Raw genomic sequence first — 21,199 nt, 5'->3', positions numbered from 1 at the left:
AGTGTCAGGTAACATAAGCATGCTGTGTAATTGAAGGCGGAGTGCCCAGACGTTTCCCTTGGAGGACCAAAACTGAAACTTAAAGGGGAATTCCAGTATTTTTAAACCTGGCCCCTGTATTTACATGAATTGGTGTGTAAATGATTCATGCTTACGAGTTGAAGTAAGTTTTGGAATCGGTCGAATGCCTCAGCTGGCAGCCACGTCACGGCTGCAATGGCTACAACGTAATGCTTTGGGGCAACTCCGACCGTCAAAGTTACATCAACCTTTTCGATTCCAAAACTTTTGGTAAGTATGAATCAGTTACTCACCAAAACATGTCAATAATAGGGCTCAGGTTTAAAGAATACCGGAATTCCAAGCCAGCATTTATTGTATTCACTTTCACACTGTACTCAGATTATGAAAAAATAGTTATCCATTAAGAATCCATCATATATAAGGAGCGTTTTTACCTCACAAATATAAAACAGCATAAACAGAGATTTATATTACTTTTTTAAAAATAAATTGGTAGATGTTCTCCCTGAGAAACATCTGGCGAGCCTAATCAAACCTTATGGCAGCCCTGTAGAAGACCTCTTTTGTTGAATTTGAACACTTATGTTCCAACAAGTTACACAATACAGACTGTAAGTGGAGAAGAAATACTACTGTGTTAGTTCAGTAATAGGTTTGGCAACAGCAGGACAGCCATCATGAACTTACACATAATTTTTCAGTCCCGAAGCCAAACACCATGTATTTGATTTCTTTGAGTAACACTGAATGTTGGATATAGTCGATTTAAATAGATGTGCTTTCATGAACTGTAACAGAGCTCTTCTACCATTGGACTTCAAAGTAGGTTGACTTGACTGACTTGTACACTGCACAAGTACATACTTCCTTACCGTAGATGTCCCGGTATAAATAACCCCCACTATTTAGAATGTTTTCCCAATTAGGAAAGGACAGGGACACATATAGAGCAGTGAACGCCACACAGACGTGCACAGAGGCAAGCACACACAGACATGTAGAAGCAGCAGAGACGTGTAACGACAGAGACAGGTAAACAGACAGACAAGCTGACAAAATGCCAAGCATGAAGGCAGAAATACAAACTGAACAGATAGACAGGTTGACAGTTAAGACAGACAAACCAGACCAACAGGCGGGCAGATTGGTTTTAAAAAAATCAACCGACTCCTTAGTTTACAAGGCATGTTTGGCAGTGCAGCTCACAAGACACGTATTAAGTTCAGGTTTGGCCTACATACAGTCTGTGAGGTTAAAAGTTTAATATTTCCATTTCCCACTCTAGGTATTTTTATTGGACTTCTTGGAAAGGCTTAAGGAAAGGAAAAAGTTAATAACCTGTTATTTAATATGGGAGGAAGTTGTGGCTTAAATAAGTAATGACTCTATTTAAAACCATAATGAGAGTTAATATACACAATTCTAAATGCTTTATTATTTGCAAAGAAACACATTCTCGCAAAGGTTTCTCTCAAAGTTTGTGTTGAATAAGCACATTTTTCCCCTCATGGTATTGGTTGCAAACAGAGCCACAGTCCTGCAGCCTCTAAAGTCCTCTTAACATCCATCTTTGGTCTGGTGAGCTGGTCACTGATCCAGCCACCGGGTAAAAGAGAACTGTTCAGGGAAATGTTTCTACTGTTTCAATTAGGCTTTACTTTAAATAGCCCAGGTTTCTGGTGATCCTGGGCCTCGCTTTTGGCTTCTCTACAGGGCTTATCACCCTGGGATGTTAAAGCTGGACCCTTGAGATGTAAGCACATATCAGCACATTGACCCTTAGACTGACTAAGCATGCAGGCCCACTGCCATGTGCTCAACTCCCCTTGCCCGGGGGCCATTTTGCGATATGGCAGGAGGCCAGGGGTCACTTCATAAACAAACAATATTTAAATATAATATTTAAATGAATACACATCAAAAGGCCCTTAACTAATCTTTCTTTGAAATTCTTTATTTTCAGATGAACTGACTTATTACTACAGTAATTACTAACTAAATTACTTGGGACAAGGATTGAAGCCAGGTCTATATGAAAGATGCTTTGATTGCATTTGAAACAATTTACACAAATGTAAACATAGCTGGAAACTCTTCCCTCAGAAGCCATAAACATGAATGGCTCCTACCAGGGACAGAATGAATGGTATGTTTAAGTTAAAAAAAACACATTTATGGATCATAAATGAACTATTTCTGTGCTCCTCTCAGCTCCTCTTCAGCTAACCCTGCATAGCTGCATAGCTAACCGTTTGATCCTACTACGTTTTGCACAGCGTCATAGGCCATCACGCAAAGATCAGCCTTGTCTGTGTTACAGTCTAATTCATCCCATCATACAAAAGTGCAGTATCTGTCAGCCAGGGGACAATATTTAACATTTACTTATTGGTGTAAACAAGCAAAAAAAATCCAAGTCTGATTAGTTTATTTTCATTGTGAATAAAAAAATGCCATATCCAGCCATTTGTAAGTTGAGTATCACTGAGCTACACTTTACAACATTGTGCCGCACTTGTTCATTGTAGTTAGAGAGCTCAGGGGAATAACAGAGAGGTCAAAGGCTACAATTGTTAAAGTTTAGTTTCACTTCACTAATGCCTCCTAGGTTTTATGTTGTAACATCCAGCGCAGTATGCAACACTGAAAGGTCAAAGTGTGTCATTTTCCCAACAGCACCAGTAGAGTTTAACCGGTGACCTCTGTTGTTTACTACGATATGTCTTATAGGTTCGTATTTACACTCACACTAGTACAGTTCAATGAATCTGACTTTTCAGTAAAGGCAAAGCTCTAACTGAATAATTGTCTTAATGGCTTATTGGTTCAAGTGCAATGTGATAATCTCACAAAGCTGAATTCAGTTTCGTTTTTTTGTCAAGGGAGTTCACCGAAGGATTAAAATCAGTCTTTATCTACTCAGCCTCATGGCAATGGAAAGCTAGGTAAAATTTCAAAACTCATGAAACATTTCTGGAGCTTCACAGCCAAACATGGTTTCAGCATTCTCAGAAGTCCTCATTTACTTTAGTTGTTAAGGAGAATGCTGCAACACTGCTTTATTGTGAAGCTCCATAATCGTTTGTGGGCTACGAAACTTGACTCAACTTTCCACCAACATGATGGTTAGTAAATAATGACTGAATTTTCATGTTTTGGTGAACTCATCCTTTAAATACACATTAAACCATGCTGTAGATCAACTAGCGCTCACTATTTTGAAAAGCTTTCTTGTTGTTGTGTTTGTGTGAAACACAAATATTTAGTTTCCTAACTAGGATAGATATATACATTTGTAGGTAATGGGCTAAAACCACCATTATGAACCTTTTTTTAAAAAAAAAAAAAAAAAAAAAAAGTAGCCAATAAACATTTCCCACAAAACATGAGATGGATGGTAAAACTTCAGAGCAAAGCACCTTCGCTGGAGTGTCGTGTATTTGCTGTGAAGTCTCACCCAGGATGCTGCTGGTGCTGCAGAGGATTTGTGATTAATGATAGGTATTATTAAGGCTCTCGCGTTTGAAGTCCACCAGCTAACATTCTCCCTCATGCAAGTCTGAGCAAAAATCACTTTAATTAATCCAGATGCTGTCACCTCGCCGCTGGGTACAGCCACCGCACCCCGAAGTCCGTCTTTCTAGTGCAGCAACACCGTCAGGGTAATTGCACTGTCAAGGTCAGAGATGGTTAGGTTTCAGTACACTGTTGGAGTGGAAGGAATTGAATCAAAGGACTCTGAGAGGGTCTAATCCCTGCACTGGAATGGCTTTGATTGTGTCAGGGAGCAATTAAGCAAAGGTGCGTGTGTGTTTGGTCAATATATCAGTCACAGAGAGTCACTGTGGCACATATGAGCACTTTGAAACTTGGGTTGTGAGGTATTTTAATGCTATATGGAACGGCTGAGCCCTTTCCCATGTTTAATCATGCACAGATGAAGCCGAATTTACACGGCTGATGTTGAAAGGCCATACATTTAATTCATTGAATGTTTAATATTTAATCCTGGTGATATGGAAGTGGTGGTTTTGATAAGGATTTAAGCTTCAGTGAGTCACAACCGTTTTGTCTAGCTTCTGATTTAGTGAGTTCAGGTCTACTTCTGTCCCTCCTGTATAACCTCCTGACTCCTGAAATATAATAAACATACAGTTCAGCCATAGCCAGTCAGCAAGTGTGTGTGGTGCCTAATGAGGGGCCGCTCTGAGAGTTTGGGCTGATGTTAATTTGTTTTGTTTTTGTTGTAAACTGTGTGTCTGTAAATAATGTGTAAATGACGAGCTGGCCTTGCATGCCAACTGGACGGGCCACACGCATGGAAACACACACACACACACACACACACACGCACACACCTCACACACACACACACACTCATACTCATTACAAGCGAGCCCCTTCAGCGGCCCCAGTGATCGTGGTGCCAAGCTCTTTGTTTAGAATGCATTCATGGGTTGTTCATTATTTGCGGGCCCAATTTTGGAGGTACAAAAAAACCAAACTTGTTTCAGTTTTAGTTCTTAAAAACTCAATTGGAAAGGGAGAGCTGAGTGGCAGTTTTGTGTCATCAGCTGACACGAGAATCAGGCCACCAGCATTTCAAACTTGTCAAACTTAACACTCAAGTTGATGCTGCTGCTTGATCTCTGCTCTCATTTCTATCCTACAGTTATGAGGACTCAGTATAGTGTTGAGATGTTCTGATTTTGCATTTTTTCCTGCCTGATACTGATACCTAAACAAAAAATCTATCTGCTGTATATCTGTACATCTATCTGACATTGAGTGCCACATAACTTTCTTTTATTATCTCATTTGACTGTCAGTCATAACTGAAAGAGAATACAAATACCAACAGGTGTTTTGCTGACATGTGCCTGGATATTGGCTACTTGTACTGTAAAAAAATCTGTTAACTTGCATACAGGTGTACAGGACACCAGTAGCAGACTCAGGATCTTTGATGGGCAGGGGCGAAAAAAATAAAAAGGGCACTATAAATACATATTTATAGTGAAGAGAGGGCACTTCACCACGTTTTCATTACTGGAAGGGGCACCCTAGAGGGCACGCTATCATGTTTTATTAACCTTAGGGGCATCCAAGAAGGTATTTTCGGGCCTTTTTCTTTTTAAATGGAGTCACCAGTGCAGGATGTTGCTGGGTAGTAACAGTCAAGCTAATAGATAACGTGTGCATAGACTCACACACTCGCCAATACCAAAATCCAGTATTTTAGTATCAGAGGCATTTGAGATTCTGTTATTTGAACAACCATAGTACACTGTGTCAGAAGTGCTTGTCGAATGGTCGAACATCTTCAGAAACCCCCTTCCCACTCGCCTTCCCAACGTCAGGAATCCGTCAAACTATTTGTGTAACTTTCTGACGATCTGAAGTCCACACTTAAGACAGTGATTGTCCAGGTGGGTTGATTTGAGGAAGTAAGCAGAGTTTCAGCTTCTCTCTAGTTCTCCTTTTTCATTTTCCTGTTCATCATTTTACTCACTTCAAGTCAAAAAGTTAATGTCCAGTTTGTAGTGTGGTGGTCGGCTCTACTTTGTAGCAGAGCGGTCCTACTGCTGCATACTGTCACAGGCGGTCTGATGCAGTGAGACACACAACCCTCTAAACGCGGGTAGAGCTTCTCAAAGACTCTGAAAACTCCTAAAAATAGAGCCTTTACACGCCCACGCACAGCCACACATGCTCAGCATATGTAAACATACAGTGCACGTACAAATGCTGAAACACATGTACAGGCAGAAATGCACACACATATACACACTGTACGGCCGCAAGGGCAGCCCGCTCACGACCGCTAATGCAAACATGGGATAATATTAGCTGACTATAAAATGGCAGGTCATATTTTTAAAATACCAACAGGGGGTCATGAACTGCTGCATAAAAGACCGTCATAGTTGTGAGGCTGAGCTGTTTGGCTCCAAATATACCCTGGGGTCTAACTTAAGACCTGGAGAGGTGCCTGCAGGGTATTTTTGGGTCAGTGTTTACAGGTGTTTGTTCAGTGGCAGCAGTGCCAAGAGGTTAATAGGATACCCACTTTAAGAAGTTCAAATAGACTAAAGTCCATGTTGTTGAATTTGTGGTTATTCTGACCCAAGGATGGCCATGAGGGAGGCTTCATAGAGGAGAAGAACACCTTTAAAGTCCCCTGAGGTGTAACGTGTATTGCAGTCATGTTAATAAACAAAAACATGTTCCAGCAGAAAATGGTAAAATTATTTAGAAGAAGCTGATGACTAGACTCAGAATGAGGGAGGCATCTCACTTTCAGTCTTCCGGCTCCATAATGAAGACTTACATATGTATTTATGTCAAACCTCTGTTTAAATGTAATGCAATGACAGTGAGAAGGTAAATCAGGTCTTTTATCTTCCAGATAAAAGGCAATGTGGTTTATCTTGGCTCAGATTTTTGCACTAAATAATGAACATTACGTCACAATCACAGCAGGACCCGTCTCAGATTTGTAATGTTGTTCAAAGACTTGGTTCTCTAGCTAACTATCTCTGCCTGATAAATCAAATATTTTTGCTCCTCTCACTTAAAAAAGTTAGTCATATTGCAAAACAGTTGGGACAAGATTCATTTAATTTCCTCACGTCTCACAATTTATAACCAGCCACTCTTCCTCCCCTGTTGCTTGATGTTGTTTACTGTGGGTCTATGTGGGTTAAGAAGTGCTCTGCGCTATATCTGTCTCTTCAGAACCTAGACCTCATCGTCCTTTCCTTGTGTCATTCCTCTCCTTCCTTCATCCTTCCTCCCTTCCTCCCTTGGACCTTGTCACCCTTCCCCTTCCTCCGTTGTAGTTTTCCACTAACCTAACCTCCATTTGTCTGCTGTTCTTCCTCTGCAGGTTCCCACTCTGTCCATCTTGCATCAAAACTGATCCAACAAGGCAAAATTGTCAGTGTGAGCTGAGAAACGCAAAACATGGCTGTGGCCGGATGCCCGGATTATTTCCTGCATCATCCAAATTATCAGGTAAATGTCCATTTCCGTTGTTTGTTTTTCTTCAGGAAGTTTAAATCTGTCTTTGGGCAGAATTTACATGTTGCTTAAGCAGGTCAGCTAGTGTTTTTGTAGAAATGAAATATCACAATTTAAGGCTAGAATTGAAACAGCCAAGACTAATGTGCGACACCAGACTGATGTTGGTATGCTCTCCAGAGTTGGAGTTGCCCAAAATTACTTAATAATAGAAATGCTGATATTTCTGAAACAAACTTAACATTGTTCCAACGTTGGGCTTGAAATGAAATGTATAGGAATATGTTATGAGGCTATGAGAATTCTAAGAAATATTGAGGGTGTGTATTCAGATGGTTGTCCTGCCTTTCCCAGCCCATTGCAATCAGTCTTTAGATGCTCTTAATGGTATATTTGCGTAATTAGTTAGTATACGCTGGAGAGAGAAATAAAAGAATAGTCTGTGCTTATAGTTTGTTCTTTTGGTCTAGTCCTGACTAAAAGAGAGTCAGTGAATGGCAGTGATATGGTCTCATGGAGCTGAAAGGTCGTGTTGGTCCAACAGAGGTACAAAAGCATCTTGTTTTGGCCGACACACCACCAAGTAATGGTTGCCCCTTTTAAATAAGATTCTATGGTCAACCCATTCACTAACACACAGACACATAGACTGGGTTGTACCAAGTGTATTTAGTGTGTTTCTTTGTGCAGTGGAACATTTCATTATATCATATCATATCATAACATGTGTTATCAACCATTAAATTAATCTCCAACTATTTTATAGTTGATTTATCAGTTTGAGTCATTTTTTCTCTGTTTCAAGCTTCATAGTCGTAAATATTTAATGGTTTCTTTACTCTTTATGACAGAAAATCTTTGGGTTGTGGACAAAACAAGACATTTGAAGCTTTGGGAAACACTGATCGGCATCATTTACCTTTTTCAATTAATTGGGAAAATAATCCACAGATTAACAGATTGCAGCCCTTATATTAAAGTATTTCAATCCTGGGACGATTGACTATAACTCAATGTGATTGTAACGCTAAAACACAACAGGAAACCTCAGAGTGTTTAGTAAATCACAGCATACAGCGAAACACATACTGTGGGAAAATATCTCTTGTTTATTTGTATTTGTATTTAAGCAGTTGTTGAAAAATAACTGCTTAACTGTTCCTTTAGTACTAATCCTATTGTTCTGTTTAGTTATTCAGCATTAGAAACATCCCATGCTTAACTGTGGAACTATTGTCCATGCTTGTGACTAAGGCGTTGTGCCCCATTGTTTATCCTGGATACAGAGAGTTTGTGCCCAGTGATGTGATATCCTCCTTATTTCTAATGACTGGCTTCGAGTCAGAAATATGTTGTCACTCTTGCGACCAGTGCATGCGACCAGTTTTCTGGCATGCAGCACAGAGCATTAAGAGTATGTGGATTATAGAGGGACAAACTAAGTCTGTTACTTTGAGCAGTGTGTACAAACAAAGGGCTCTAAACATAAGCCGACATCCTGATGTGCTGCAGGGCAGACCTGACCTCTGGAAATCAGGTTTACGGTAGTTTAGTAGATTTGTTCACACCAGCCTCGGCAGAGCAAAGGGCTTCCAAACATTTGTATTAGTGCAGTGGCACTATTAGCCCGATCAGAGGCTGCTCTGTTGTTTGTTCGTCATCTGGGCCATGGCTTTATCTATGACCTTTGACCTCAGAGCTGCTAGAGGACAGAGAGTTCAGCCTGCTTGAGTCTCCCAGATCTCCACAGCTTAGAGAGACAGAGACCAAAGTGTGCGTGTGTTTATGTGTGTGTGCGCGTGCGTGTTTGTGTGTGTTCTCACATGCTTGTATTGGTCGGGGTCGCTAGTGTGTGTATTGTCTCTGTGTTTCTGCCTTATTGCTTCAGCTGCAAAGATGAATCCACATAGGCATAATCTTTAATGAGGCATACATTTAATAACAGAACAGTTTAAAGGACTAAGCCAACAAAAATAAAACCACAGGGAATAGGTCTTGAGTTGAAGCTGAGGTGACAGCCCCTGTGGCACAGTGAGTCATCGGGTATAGAATCCAAAAATAGAGCAATGTAAACATGTGTAGGCTTATCTTCTTTACGCTCAAACACACCGAACTCTCAACGTTTTGTCCTGTGATTTTAATCAAAATCAACTGGGGATTTTGTGAATAATCACTTGGCTCTTTCATCTTTGCCACCCGTTTGGATTGGTGCTGCCGGAGCTACAGTATGCGGACCTGAAAACGTACACACTCTACAGCGGTACGCTCGCACAGACACACACTCGCTCGGCTGTTTGCAAAGCATTCAGCTATAACAGATGTACCTTGACTTGCTGAATGAGAAAACCCATTCAGTGTGAAATTCCAGGGTTATGGAAGATTTTCCCTGATAAAACTGGAGCAGCAACTCAAAACAGATTCAAGTGAAGATAACATTCATACTAAACTCGAAAGATTATATCGCCGCTTTAATCTTGTTTCCGTTGTGTGAATAAATGATGGTATGTGCAAAGCGAGGCAAATTTGATGTGGAGAAAAGAGAATTGTTTGTGGCAAGATGGTAGCTGATTTAATCCAAAAGACGGACCTTATGATACATTATATATTACTATAGTTATATGAAATGTAAAACTAACCCTGGCCCTCATTTAAAGTACAATTTGAGAAGATTACACACCAAAAATGCTGTGTAAGCAGAGTGCAGGGAATCTATGCATGCCAAAAAACAATATTGTCCTGTGTAGAAGTTCTGTATGCCCTCCAGTGTATTAAGCTTGCTCAAACCTATGTTGGATCACTGAATAAACAAGCAGTCCCACACTGGAGCATAACGTTCACTGTGAGAGGGAGCTGGATTATTTTATCAGGGGCTAAACATTAACAAGATTTTGTGGTGTTTCCCATAACCTAGAACCAACACAAGATATCGCAAGATTGCATTTGTTTTACTTGCACTTTTGCATTGTGATTGTTTTATTGTGTGGGCGTTGTGTTGAGGCTACGGCGACTAAGTTGACTCTGCAACTTTGTCATCGCTGTCGTACATTGGAGTTTAATCAAATGTACAAAATCAAAGTTTTTTTTTTCACTGCACACTGTTTTTCCAGTTCCAGTTCATGGGCTGGGCTTGTCACATGCATTATGTATGTGTACCTATCCCTGCATTTAATATAATTTGCCGCAGAATAAACAGTTAAGGAATTATATTTCAGAGGTGTCTAAGATGAGACAACTGATTTTATTTTTCATTTCTTGTGGTGGTAAACCCTAACCCAACTCCTGTTCTCACCTTATTTTTAAACAAGTGTATCATCGGTTTTGGAAAGACACTAGTTGCTGAGACACTGTTGAATAAGCCAGTGAGAATCAATTCTGATGAGTGGCATAAAGTTTTCATAGCCTTTTTGGTCACACTTTCTATGAAGCCCATGTCTATAATGCGTTATAACACATTATGAACATGTCTATAATGCGTTATAATGCTCTATAGTGCCGTACTATCATAGTTATAAGCAGTCATGAATATTCATAATTCTCTATAACAATAATCACAACTCATTATCACACCAGTGTCTATAATGCATTATAAACACTGGTATATTTTGTTTGTATGTCACTGCAAGTGGCCATTGGTTGCTTTGTGAAGTAATGATATCCTGGTGTTATAGGCAGATGTAATACATTACAAGCTGGTTATAAGTTGCTATGTCAATGCATAAAATGCTATAATTATTTTTTTTAACAGGCTCTGACATACATTTTAATGCATTATAATAGTGCAATAAGAATTGAAATACACAAGGATCTGTGCAAAAATAGTGATTGACCAGCAAGTATTGATAGTTGGTCTCATAATGTGTTATTATTGTTTAAAGAATTCAGAACATTTCTGTTTGCTAACAAGTATATGCATGCTATAACGTTTATAAATGTGCTTTTAATGCATTATAGACATTGGCGTCATAATGAGTTATTATCATTGCTAAAAATCATTATGAATAAAAGATTAAAGAGCGCTATAGGTGCATTATAACACATAAGTATGTTAGTTATGTGTTACAGTGCATTATAGAGATGGGCTTCATAGAAAGTGTTACCCGATTTTCTGCTGTCTTTCCTTTTCTGTGATTTTTAGGCTTTGGAATAACACTTGGTTATTCTATTAATTATAAAATGTTACAATGTTTATCAAAATGCAATTACAAAGGCTGTTTCACTGCCATTGGGCTACACTACCAGCTCACTGCACTGTATATCATGATGTGTAACAGTGTCTCTCTAGTAGTAAGTATCCAGTTATTATTCCTTAAGTAGCTTTTAATGTAGCTTAAAAAACTTGTGTAATTGTACTGAATTCCCACAGACCTATCTGGGTAAATACTGTAATAAAAGCAACAATAGCTAACATAGAAATGGAGTGATGTTTCGATAGATAGGATTGAATTAGAAAAAAAACCTGAATGAGCTAATATTGTGTAAACATATGTCATAGTCCAGCTCGTCAGGGGCTCAGCTGAGCTGTGACAGCAGCTGTAGCTGAGTTTCTACTGTATAAACAAACAGATGAACGAAGCACTGGAGCAGACATTAGTTTGACCCCCTGATCTCATTCTGGTTAATTATGTAAGACGGGATTTCCACTTGCTGTCTAGTGTTCATGTATGTTGTAAGAGGACTGTCTCAGTTAGCGCTGTTGCTGTCAGCAAGAACGGTCTACCAGGAGCAAGTCTTGGACCCTTCAGTGTGATTTCCACATGTTTAAAGCCTTCTGAGAATATTTAGTTCTCAAGGTGAACCTGACTTAACAGAGACTGTAGTTTTATACTGATAAACTTCACATGTCCTTGTGGATGGAGTCCATTCTCAGCTGTTCCTTCTTAGTCAAAAACCTGTCAGTAAGTCAGCTATTGATCATATTCAATCCCCGGTCATAACGTTTAACCTCAGCCTGACCTCCTCTAAAGTGCAGCTTTGACATGCGTCTCAGTCTTTTCCTCTTTGTTTGAGGCCAAATCTCCAGACCTTTGTGTCAGTCCTGCTTTCAGTGCCTTAACCTTGTCTCTGGCCTTTCACTGACCCCTTTTTAAAAAGCTGAACCCTCAACCCCTCCACTCTTATTTGGGAGTTCCTTTTAACTTCATCAATATGAAAGGGCTCTTATATGCTTCTTGTCAAAACTTGGCCCTATTCAGTCTCGTTTTGACCCCTGTTGAACTTAAGCAACATGTGTGTGAGTGTGTGTGTCTGCGTGTGTGTGTGTGTTTTTGCCAGTGCCTGTGCTTTCTGTGTGTAAAAGAATTAAAGAATTAATGAGAGAGACTGAAAAGGCAACAAGGATAAAAGAAAGAGACAAAAAAGAAAGATTCTGGCTTTTATTTTCTTATTTTCTCTCTTCTTTTTGTAGCCTCAGGCTTATGGGCTTCAGTAAATGTAATCCAAATGCAGTGTGAGGCAATGGCATGGCTGAGAATTATGCTAAATGGCCATTATCTATAGGATTAAATCCCCAAGTTAACATTCTGTCAATTGTCTATAGAGGCATCAAAGGCTGTCTGGGTTTTGGATTTTTGTTGGTAAGATCCACAAAAGAGATTAAGGTGTGCTTTAAAGGTCCTTTAGTGTGTGCGTGTGTGTGTTTGTGTGTGTGTGTCAACTCATTTACTCCCAGACAACCATACAAAACAGCATTCAAGACCAGTATATGGTGTGAAAGAGTCCCTGCATTTTTGCTCACTGGAGCTGAACCATGACCATCCTGTCCTGAATATGCACACATGCATGCGCGCGCGCACACACAAACACACACTAACGTCGTGCTGTACCATCCCACCAACCAAACGGGCGTCCTGGTGCTGTTTGGGTGACTGGGTAGGGATCAGTCACAGTCTGGTAGCTGGACCCCCAGACGGTGTGTGTTGATGATGGGGTTTGCTGCGTCACGGGAACAAATGGGCTGATGCGGTGGTTATTTGACTACTTTTTTAATTTCTAAAGAAGGTTAGTCCCATTAAGCTCCGAAATCTCTTTTTCAATCCAGCCAAGACGGCTGGAACTGGAGACAATACAAAGACGGAACAATGCAGTGTAATGATTGGATGCGGTTGGGTTAGTTGGTATAGAAGAGGCACTGGGGAGAGGGGGGGTGGTGGCGGTAGACACAACCATATATTAACGTTGAACTTCCAGTTATGCCCAGTGTAGTCAGAACGTCCGCACCAGTACGCCAGAGAGGGACACTAATGACTTCTGTTTCAGTGAGTATAAAAGCTATAAAAAATTCCAGGCAAATCATGGCTTGTATATCATCAAACTATTCAGCCGAGCTTTTATTTTGAAGAATGGAGTCATCAGAGTGGAATTGTACTTCAGGCTTTATTCGCGCAGTGAGTCGATTCTCATTATACTGCTCGTTAAGCCTTTTTTGTAGAGTTAAATTAAATGTCACAGGCTATGAAAGTGTATGATGATTTTAACTGTAAAAATGAATATTGTCATACACAAACTTGAGCTTTGCATTCAAAGTGTCTTGTTTAGCAATGTATTAAGGCAGTCTGCTGCAAGGAGACACATTTAATATGAATTGTAATTGGAAAGTGGTTGTAAGTTACAATGATTTTGGTTTGTTTTGGTATTTTGTTTAAACTGCATATTGCATTTAGCTGCGTGTGTGTGTAACACTTGGACAGCTGAAACAAGGCAAAGCAATGAGAAAGAGCTTTGATGTGTAACTGTGATAAACTTTGTTCTGTTGCAGTAGAACAGCGCTCAATTTAACAATTAGCAAATACTTTTCATCTTGTATTATGCTGTCACTCACTCATGACATCCTTTAGTCCAGCCTGGATGTGCTTCATTAACTGAGACACTGTCCAGACAATATGTCGGACTCTGGGTGTAAAGAAGTACATGATGTTCCAGGACCATCATCACTTAATCAATACAACTCCGTCGCTCTGGAGGCAAGAAAAAAAACATCCATCAAAAAGTGTCAAATTAGGTAAAAGAACCTTTATCACAGGAAATGCTTTTGTAAAATGATCCAGCTCCGCCTGCATCGTCTGTCACTACTCTAAATGAGGCAGAACAAGCAACCACAACAGCTTTTATTGCAGCATCAGAGGAGGTCTGTTGTACAGACACAGTCAGTAGCAGTCTTTTCCTGAGTACAGTAGTACACCACAGAACGTTCTGTTCCCATTCCTGCTGTTAGGCCCTGCACGGGATGCCACACACACACACACAGACACACACAGACACACACACACACGAACTTCCTCAGGGAAGTTATTTGATAAGTTATTGGGTAAGAAATTGCAGGGACTTAAATTAATTTCCTGTAAACTTCTAACCTGTACCTAACCCTAGCCTTATGTTGACCCAAAGATCGTCTCTTTTCCAACTGGGGACACGGCTTTTGTCTCCAAATGCACAAGCCGTCCCCAATTAACTGTAGTCTGAATGATGGCCCCGAATGTAGCCTAAGTCACGCTCGCACACACACGCCCACACACCCGATGTGTAACCCACAGTTTTGTTTTGCTTCCAGTTTTTTTTAGTAGTTGGATTTGCTTGAAACAGATCAACATGAAATAAGTTTATAAACATTTTTTGGATACTTGTTTTTAAGTTATTGATCAGTTTTTCAGTTCCTTGATATATGATGGAGAAAAGGGTCAGCCAAGGACATTTGGGTTGAGTGGTATCTAAACTGTGCTCTGATACACATCTGGTCATGTTCACACACTGTTTGTGGGATGCAGCAGTGTGGAAAGAGTAGAGGTTACCATATTTCTGTTTAGTTTAACAACTACTGACCATTGCGGTAACACTTTATAATAGCACCATTAATGAATGTTACATTTATAGTTAATTAAACTTTAGTTAAGAGTTATTTCATTCACATTCATTGCCATCAAACAATGAAATGCTTTATAAACCATTTATTAAGCATTTGTTAATTGTAAAGTTGCAATTAATGTTTATAATTCTTTGTATTATAAATACGACTTTGGTTGATAAATACTGTGAAGTTCATCTAAACTTTATCTGGATAGCCATTTTAAAGTTGCAACTGATGTTTATAAACCTTTACAATGGCTTAATAAATTGTAAATTATGCATTTTATTGTTTGTGAACAATCAAATTATCATAACTAAAGTTGAATTCACTATAAAATTACTATATTATTATAAAGTGGAACCCCCATTGCTATTTACAGTCATTCCTGGCACAATTATACTTATCAAACTGATTTAAACCTATTTGATGCTTCAGCTCCAAATGGGGAAAAATGTTAAAAGAATCCCGTAATTTAAAAAATGTTAAGGTAATGTAATTATCAACTGCTTGCTGCCAGCCCACATTTGAAATTTGGATCAAGCATGTCTCGTTTTCCTCTCCAGCCAGCCGCTATAAGAACTTACTCTACTTTTTTATTTTCCTGGTCTGTATTTGAAATAATTCCTCAGTGATATGTAAAACTGATGTTGGATACACTGCACTATAATACCATTTAGTGAACATATATCATTTCCCTTGTATGTTATCTGTTTTAACAACAACAAATCAATTTGAAATCTTCATTAAAACTTTATTCGGTTTGAATCAGCTTCGTTTGAATGATTACATGCTCTTCCATGTGGGCGACACTATTCTTTAGCGCTTGTTTCTTTAAACCAATTACAAACTAATCAGTTAAGCTGAAAGTATTGGGATTTTTTTTCCCATTTCACTGTTGTTTTGGAGTTTAAGAGATGCAGATTTGTCTTCTTTAAACCATGTGTTGGTTGAGGGTTTGGCTCTTGTAACAAACTTCCTACTGTGGTGACAACATTTTCTTTTCTTTCTCCTTGCTCCTCTCTCTCTCAGCAGGACAATATAGACCGGTCCTCCAATCACAGACAAGCTGACCTCATTGGTCCAGCCTTCCAGCAATCAGCCAATCGGAGTTCTCCAAACCATCAAGGTCGGTCTCTAACCACAGATATGTGTGTGTGCGTGCGCGTGTGTCTTTAGTTACACTGGTGTTGTATGACACAGACGAGCATACTTGGTTATACTCTGACTTGAATTACATATGACTTTATGTTGTGGGACTTGTCATATGATATTGCATTCTATTGAGACTTACTGTACTTTGGCTTAGTGTAACATAAGCTTGCTGTGTATTCTCCAGTTATTTTCATACATGAGAGAATACAAAAAGGTCATAGAAATGACCTGGGAATCTGGTACTACTACTACTATTGGTTTGTGTTTGTATGTTTGTGTGTGTCTCTTGGCTCAGTACAGTGTGGAGAGCGGCTTGCTGCTCATTATCCTCCACTGAGCCCGGGGTGGGGTGCGGGGGATAATATATATTTGGGTCTCTTCCGCTGTAAACATTTCAGCAGTTCAAAGGGTGATCTGCATGGACACAGGGTGCCATTATAATTACGCCGTCTATCTAATTGTGCCATACAGGGTTCGTCCATGACAATCGGAGCATGAGATTTAAGCACAATATTGGCTCAGCATGGGAGGTAAGGGCGGGGAGTCTGCGAGGACTCAACGAGTGAATTAGAACGCTTGGCCCTGGCATGGGAAATAAATGGAGCAGAAATTACATTGTCATTTTTCAGGATCAGCCGGGATGGAGGGAACTCAGAGGGACTGTAGAGGCAGACGAATGGAGATGGCTTTAACTAAGGAACATTCTTGTTTACACCGTCTGAATAATGATCTTTTGGACAGATACCCAGGTCTTTTTGTACAGTAGATTGGGCCAGACATGTGTTGGGAGCCTGATTTGTGAGCACAGTGAAGTACAGTACGTAGGCCATTAAGATTTTTGTCTTATGTCTTACTCTTTTTTTTAAATCTATCAAGTAATGGGTGACAATTTATGACCAGAAAGCCACAACTTTCAAGTATAATGCCAGTAAAAGCCTGTATCATTTAAGCATCTGAGATTTTGAATCTAGCCTCAGTGCCGGTGGTGGTGTTATTAGTGGGATCATAATCCTTGCTGACGTGATTTAACTTGTTTTCCCGTAAACCCACTTGTTCACTCTTACAGGACTTTAATAGAGCCACCGGCTGCTTGCTGTGTTTGCTGTAAAGCTCGAGTCATAAACCTATTAATTTTGAAAGGAACAGTACAGCTTTGTTTAAACATGACCTGACATTATGTTTTGAAATGAGATGCTATTGAGGCAACTGGAATCTAGTATTGGAATTCTAGAAATTGAAGTTGCTTCACATGGTTTTCCCAACACTTGGCTTTAAATTGTACCATGCGTATAAAATTTTACTGTGAAGTATGAATGCAGTCTTTAAATAACTAGAAAAAATGATTGTCGTCGTGCCGAGCAGTGGCACAACACACATGCACACATGTGAGTCCTCTCCAGTCTCTCACTGATGCGATGTCACAGGCTTGCACTGTGCAAACGCTGTCCCCTCTTTGTTGTTTTTCCCAGCCACACACCAGAGTGACATCAGTTGTATAGCTTCAGTTCATTGTCTGTACCGTTATATAACTTGCTGTGCGCAGAAGGGCCATATATGGAATTGGAAGTGAAATGAATCTTCATTTTTTTAATGAATGTGTAGACTATCGGCTGGCCTATGAGATGAACGAAACAAGGCTCGAGTTGAATGCCACAGCCTTCCTAACCGCCATAACTGCAAACAACGACAAGCGAGAGGATCAGACATGACCTAACAGGCAACAGTCACAAGTGTTTTCTGAAACCAAGCACATCGAATGCCACGACAACAATAAGTCTGAGATATGGTCTGCAGTCACTGAGACAGCTGATGTCTTGGCTCCAGCTGAATAGAAACAAAAATGTTGAGCATTCTGATGATGTCGTTCTTTTGCTTCCAGATGTAGTAATCTCCAACTATCACAGAGGCCTACATTTCAGTTTTACTGTTTTAGGATTTCATTTCCAGTTTTTGGTAGGTGAAATTTGAGCACAGGTGCCCAAATTCTACTAGCTAGTGTAGTAGTTCAGGAACAGTGCCATGCTTTGGGTAAAAAGTTCACTCCTTCTACATCTTTACTTGAGCTACCAGCACCAGTGCTTTAGGGCCTAGTGTTTGGCCCCAAAAGTGCAAAAATACAGTATGTTCTGAAACACACTTTCATTCCCTTTTGTTTGCTGCCATTCATGATTCTTTCATCTCCTCACCATACCTTGCAGCAGTTGCTGACTGTTAAGCTTGGGAGCCAGTCTGACAAAATAAAGCCCTGCATACAAACTGCTACAGGCACAGGCCCCTTTTAACTACCAGCACACACAAATACATTAGAAAGCAAGAGCACACGGCACAGCACAATTTACTGTTTCCCTCAGTAAATTATACAGGCAGCGACAAAAGTCCACCAACAGTGAAAGTATAACTTGTACCCAGTTTGGCTCAGCCCCTGTGTCAATTTGTCTAATTAGTCTGTGTCCTATGTAGTCGAGACAGTCTGACCTCATCCTGTGTGCGTCAGCTTGTAAGTACACACCATGCTGCTTTTTGAACTGAGCCATTCATCCATCCAGGAGTGTTTTACGCAGGGATGTGTGTGTCTTTAACCTGTTCTTATACCTGGAAATGTATGTAAAATCACCAGAAACTCCCAGCTCTAAGTAAATTCAAAGCTGTTGTTGAACAGAGTACAGGCATGGTTTTGGGCTCTTATGAAAGGTTAAACTGCTGCTAAATGCCCTAAATGTTATAAGCTGATTTCCCCCCCAAGCTGTCAGAAGCTCTGTAAGTGCTTCTGGCATTGATCTATAGAAGTTTGAACACACTGAATTATTTGCTTATTGCTTTGTGCATATAACATAGTGCTTAGGTGGAAAAACAGCCTATTCAAAGAACAAAATTCATACAACTACATAAACTTGCAAAATTTCAAGTTTAGGGCTATACAAACTGATATAAACTCTATTTTGCTGGATTTGAAATCTCGTTGGCTACATGATGCATCAATCATCCGGAGGCTGGCGTGTATTTGGCTCAGGAGAGAGGAGGAAGATGAGAGATCTGGTCACATGTCTACCAGATCAGTCTTTCAAAGTAAAGTTCAGTTAAAGTTCATACAAATGTCGGATGAATGGTTTTGAGTTTTTGACATTTTATCTTGCCCATTTTGTTCATTTTATATGATAACATGAACTCTATTTCAATTCAAATGTTGTGGCTGAAAGCTCCAAACAAAACCACTAACCTTGCATTAAGACGCATATTTAATGTCAGGCAGCTTTTGGGAGTGAGATCATGCCATGCCAAGGGAGTAGTTTATCTATTTATTATATTCAGAATAAGGAAAACTGTGATCCTTTGGTTCTAAGTCCTGGGACTTTATCTTTTTTCCTGTCATAACATTACACACATGACTACATGCATGACTTTATTAAAGTGCCATAAAATCATCTGACTTTATGAAGGTTATTTAGCAACAACATTGGCCAATATCTCTAGTCTTAAACTAGCATTAAGATATGTGAGGTTAAGCAGTTACACCCTGTTCCATGCTGTAGCAGACACGATCTCACAGCCATATGTGTATTTATTTGCGTTTGTTCATGTGGTGTGATAAGGGGTGCCTCAGATGGACGTGCAGCTGCTTAGGCAACAAATCCCATCAATGACACCAATGCAGTACAGTAATCTGACGGCGTGACTCTGCGGGGGCTGGCCGGCCGTGATCTCAGGCCTAGAAATGAAGCTCCCACCTCCAGTTATTCCAGTTATGCCTTTGTAGAGGGAGAGTGACATGCCATGGGCACACACGCATGGGTATACACGTGCAGGCACACACTTTCACTCAGGAACAGCAAGGGGCCGCATTCCTGAAAAGAATGGGGCTCTTTAACAGGGGGTTAAGGAAGGGTGGGATGTGTGCAGATTACAAGGTGATGTAAAAGCAAAAGTGTCTGTCACTTCATTATACTGTTCAGGCTTCCCTCTTATTCGCACACACAAGACATATAGATAATATTGGGACACAATTATAGCAATTGAGTCTGCAGCAGTTTTGCTTAATAATCTGTTTTTACTATCCAGATGAACCTGACTGGGTCTACAGCTATGCTCTGTGAGGCTGACACCGTTGTACTATTAGTACATGCTAACGTTAGCATGCATCCTCAACATGACAGTGTTAACTTGCTAATGTTAAGCAGGTATTTTGTCCATGTTCACCATCTTAGTTTAGCGTGTTAGCTTGCTAACATTAATAAGCACTTAACACAAAGAAGAGGAGTTGGCCCATTTTTCCAACGGTCCATTCTTCCAAAATCCCAATAGTCCAAAAAATATCCCTCTTGACCGAATACCCATTTCTCCAACAGCCCGTTTTTCCCCGAAACAAAAACCCACAGCTCTAAAGGCTTGTTTCTCTGAAGAAAAGGCTCTCTCCCTTGATTCTATTTGCCGTTAAAGAGCCAGTATATAAACTTTAGTGGCATCTAGCTGTGGGGTTGAGGATTGCTACCAACTGAACACCCCTCGTCTCACTCTCCCTTATAGTGGCCACTAAAAACGCAAAAAGCGGCAAAGGCCCTCTCTAGAGTCAGTGTGTGGTTTGTCCGTTCAGGGCTACTGTAGAAACATGGCGGTGCAGCTTGGTGGACTGATCATACACTAATGAAAACACAATAATGAATACTATATTATGTTCTTACAATAGATCCTCCTTAATCCCCATAAATCCTACACACTGGACCTTTAAGAACTGTCCTTTTACACTCAAAATCAGATGTGACCTCATGGTGGAGCTAAGTGACAAGTCAGAGCATCACTAAAGTAATACAGGAAACATTCTCTTGGCACCTTGGATGTCTGTACTAAATGTCATGGCAATCCATTTAATAGTTACTCAAATATTTCTGTCTTAACCAATGTGTTGGAACGACTAACTGATCAAAGACCAACATGGACACATGGTCGCCCTCACCCCTGTCACCTACTCTCCTTCTCATCCTTCTCTCTTCGGCAGTTGCCTGTCTCTCCATCCCTCTGTGTCCCTCCTGCTCATCTCTGTATTCCCTCCCTCCCTCCCTCCCTCCCTCCCTCCCTCGCTTCTCCTGTTTCCCTCTGACCCGCCCACTCTCCCTCCACATCAGGAGCCCTGACCCTTAGTGGGTGTGTGTGTGCTGTCACCAGAGG

The 21,199-nt window shown here is 40.2% G+C and overlaps 1 protein-coding gene across 6 annotated transcripts in view; it reads left to right on the top strand.

Moving 5' to 3' along the window:
* The window catches only part of grb10b (growth factor receptor-bound protein 10b), a 72,809-nt gene that overhangs the window by 8,419 nt on the left and 43,191 nt on the right, over positions 1 to 21,199 (top strand). For 4 of the 6 annotated variants that reach the window (XM_073485074.1, XM_073485071.1, XM_073485072.1 and 1 more), the window contains exons 2-3: positions 6,914 to 7,041; positions 15,917 to 16,013. In XM_073485074.1, the coding sequence (XP_073341175.1) occupies positions 6,991 to 7,041; positions 15,917 to 16,013 (148 nt within the window). In that variant the 5' untranslated portion in view covers positions 6,914 to 6,990. The remainder of the gene's footprint in view (positions 1 to 6,913; positions 7,042 to 15,916; positions 16,014 to 21,199) is intronic. The other 2 variants (XM_073485073.1, XM_073485070.1) reach the window with 1 other exon arrangement.

This window comes from Pagrus major, chromosome 17 (assembly GCF_040436345.1).
Source record: "Pagrus major chromosome 17, Pma_NU_1.0".
Taxonomy (NCBI): domain Eukaryota; kingdom Metazoa; phylum Chordata; class Actinopteri; order Spariformes; family Sparidae; genus Pagrus; species Pagrus major.
This window is presented reverse-complemented; position numbering and strand designations above follow the sequence as displayed.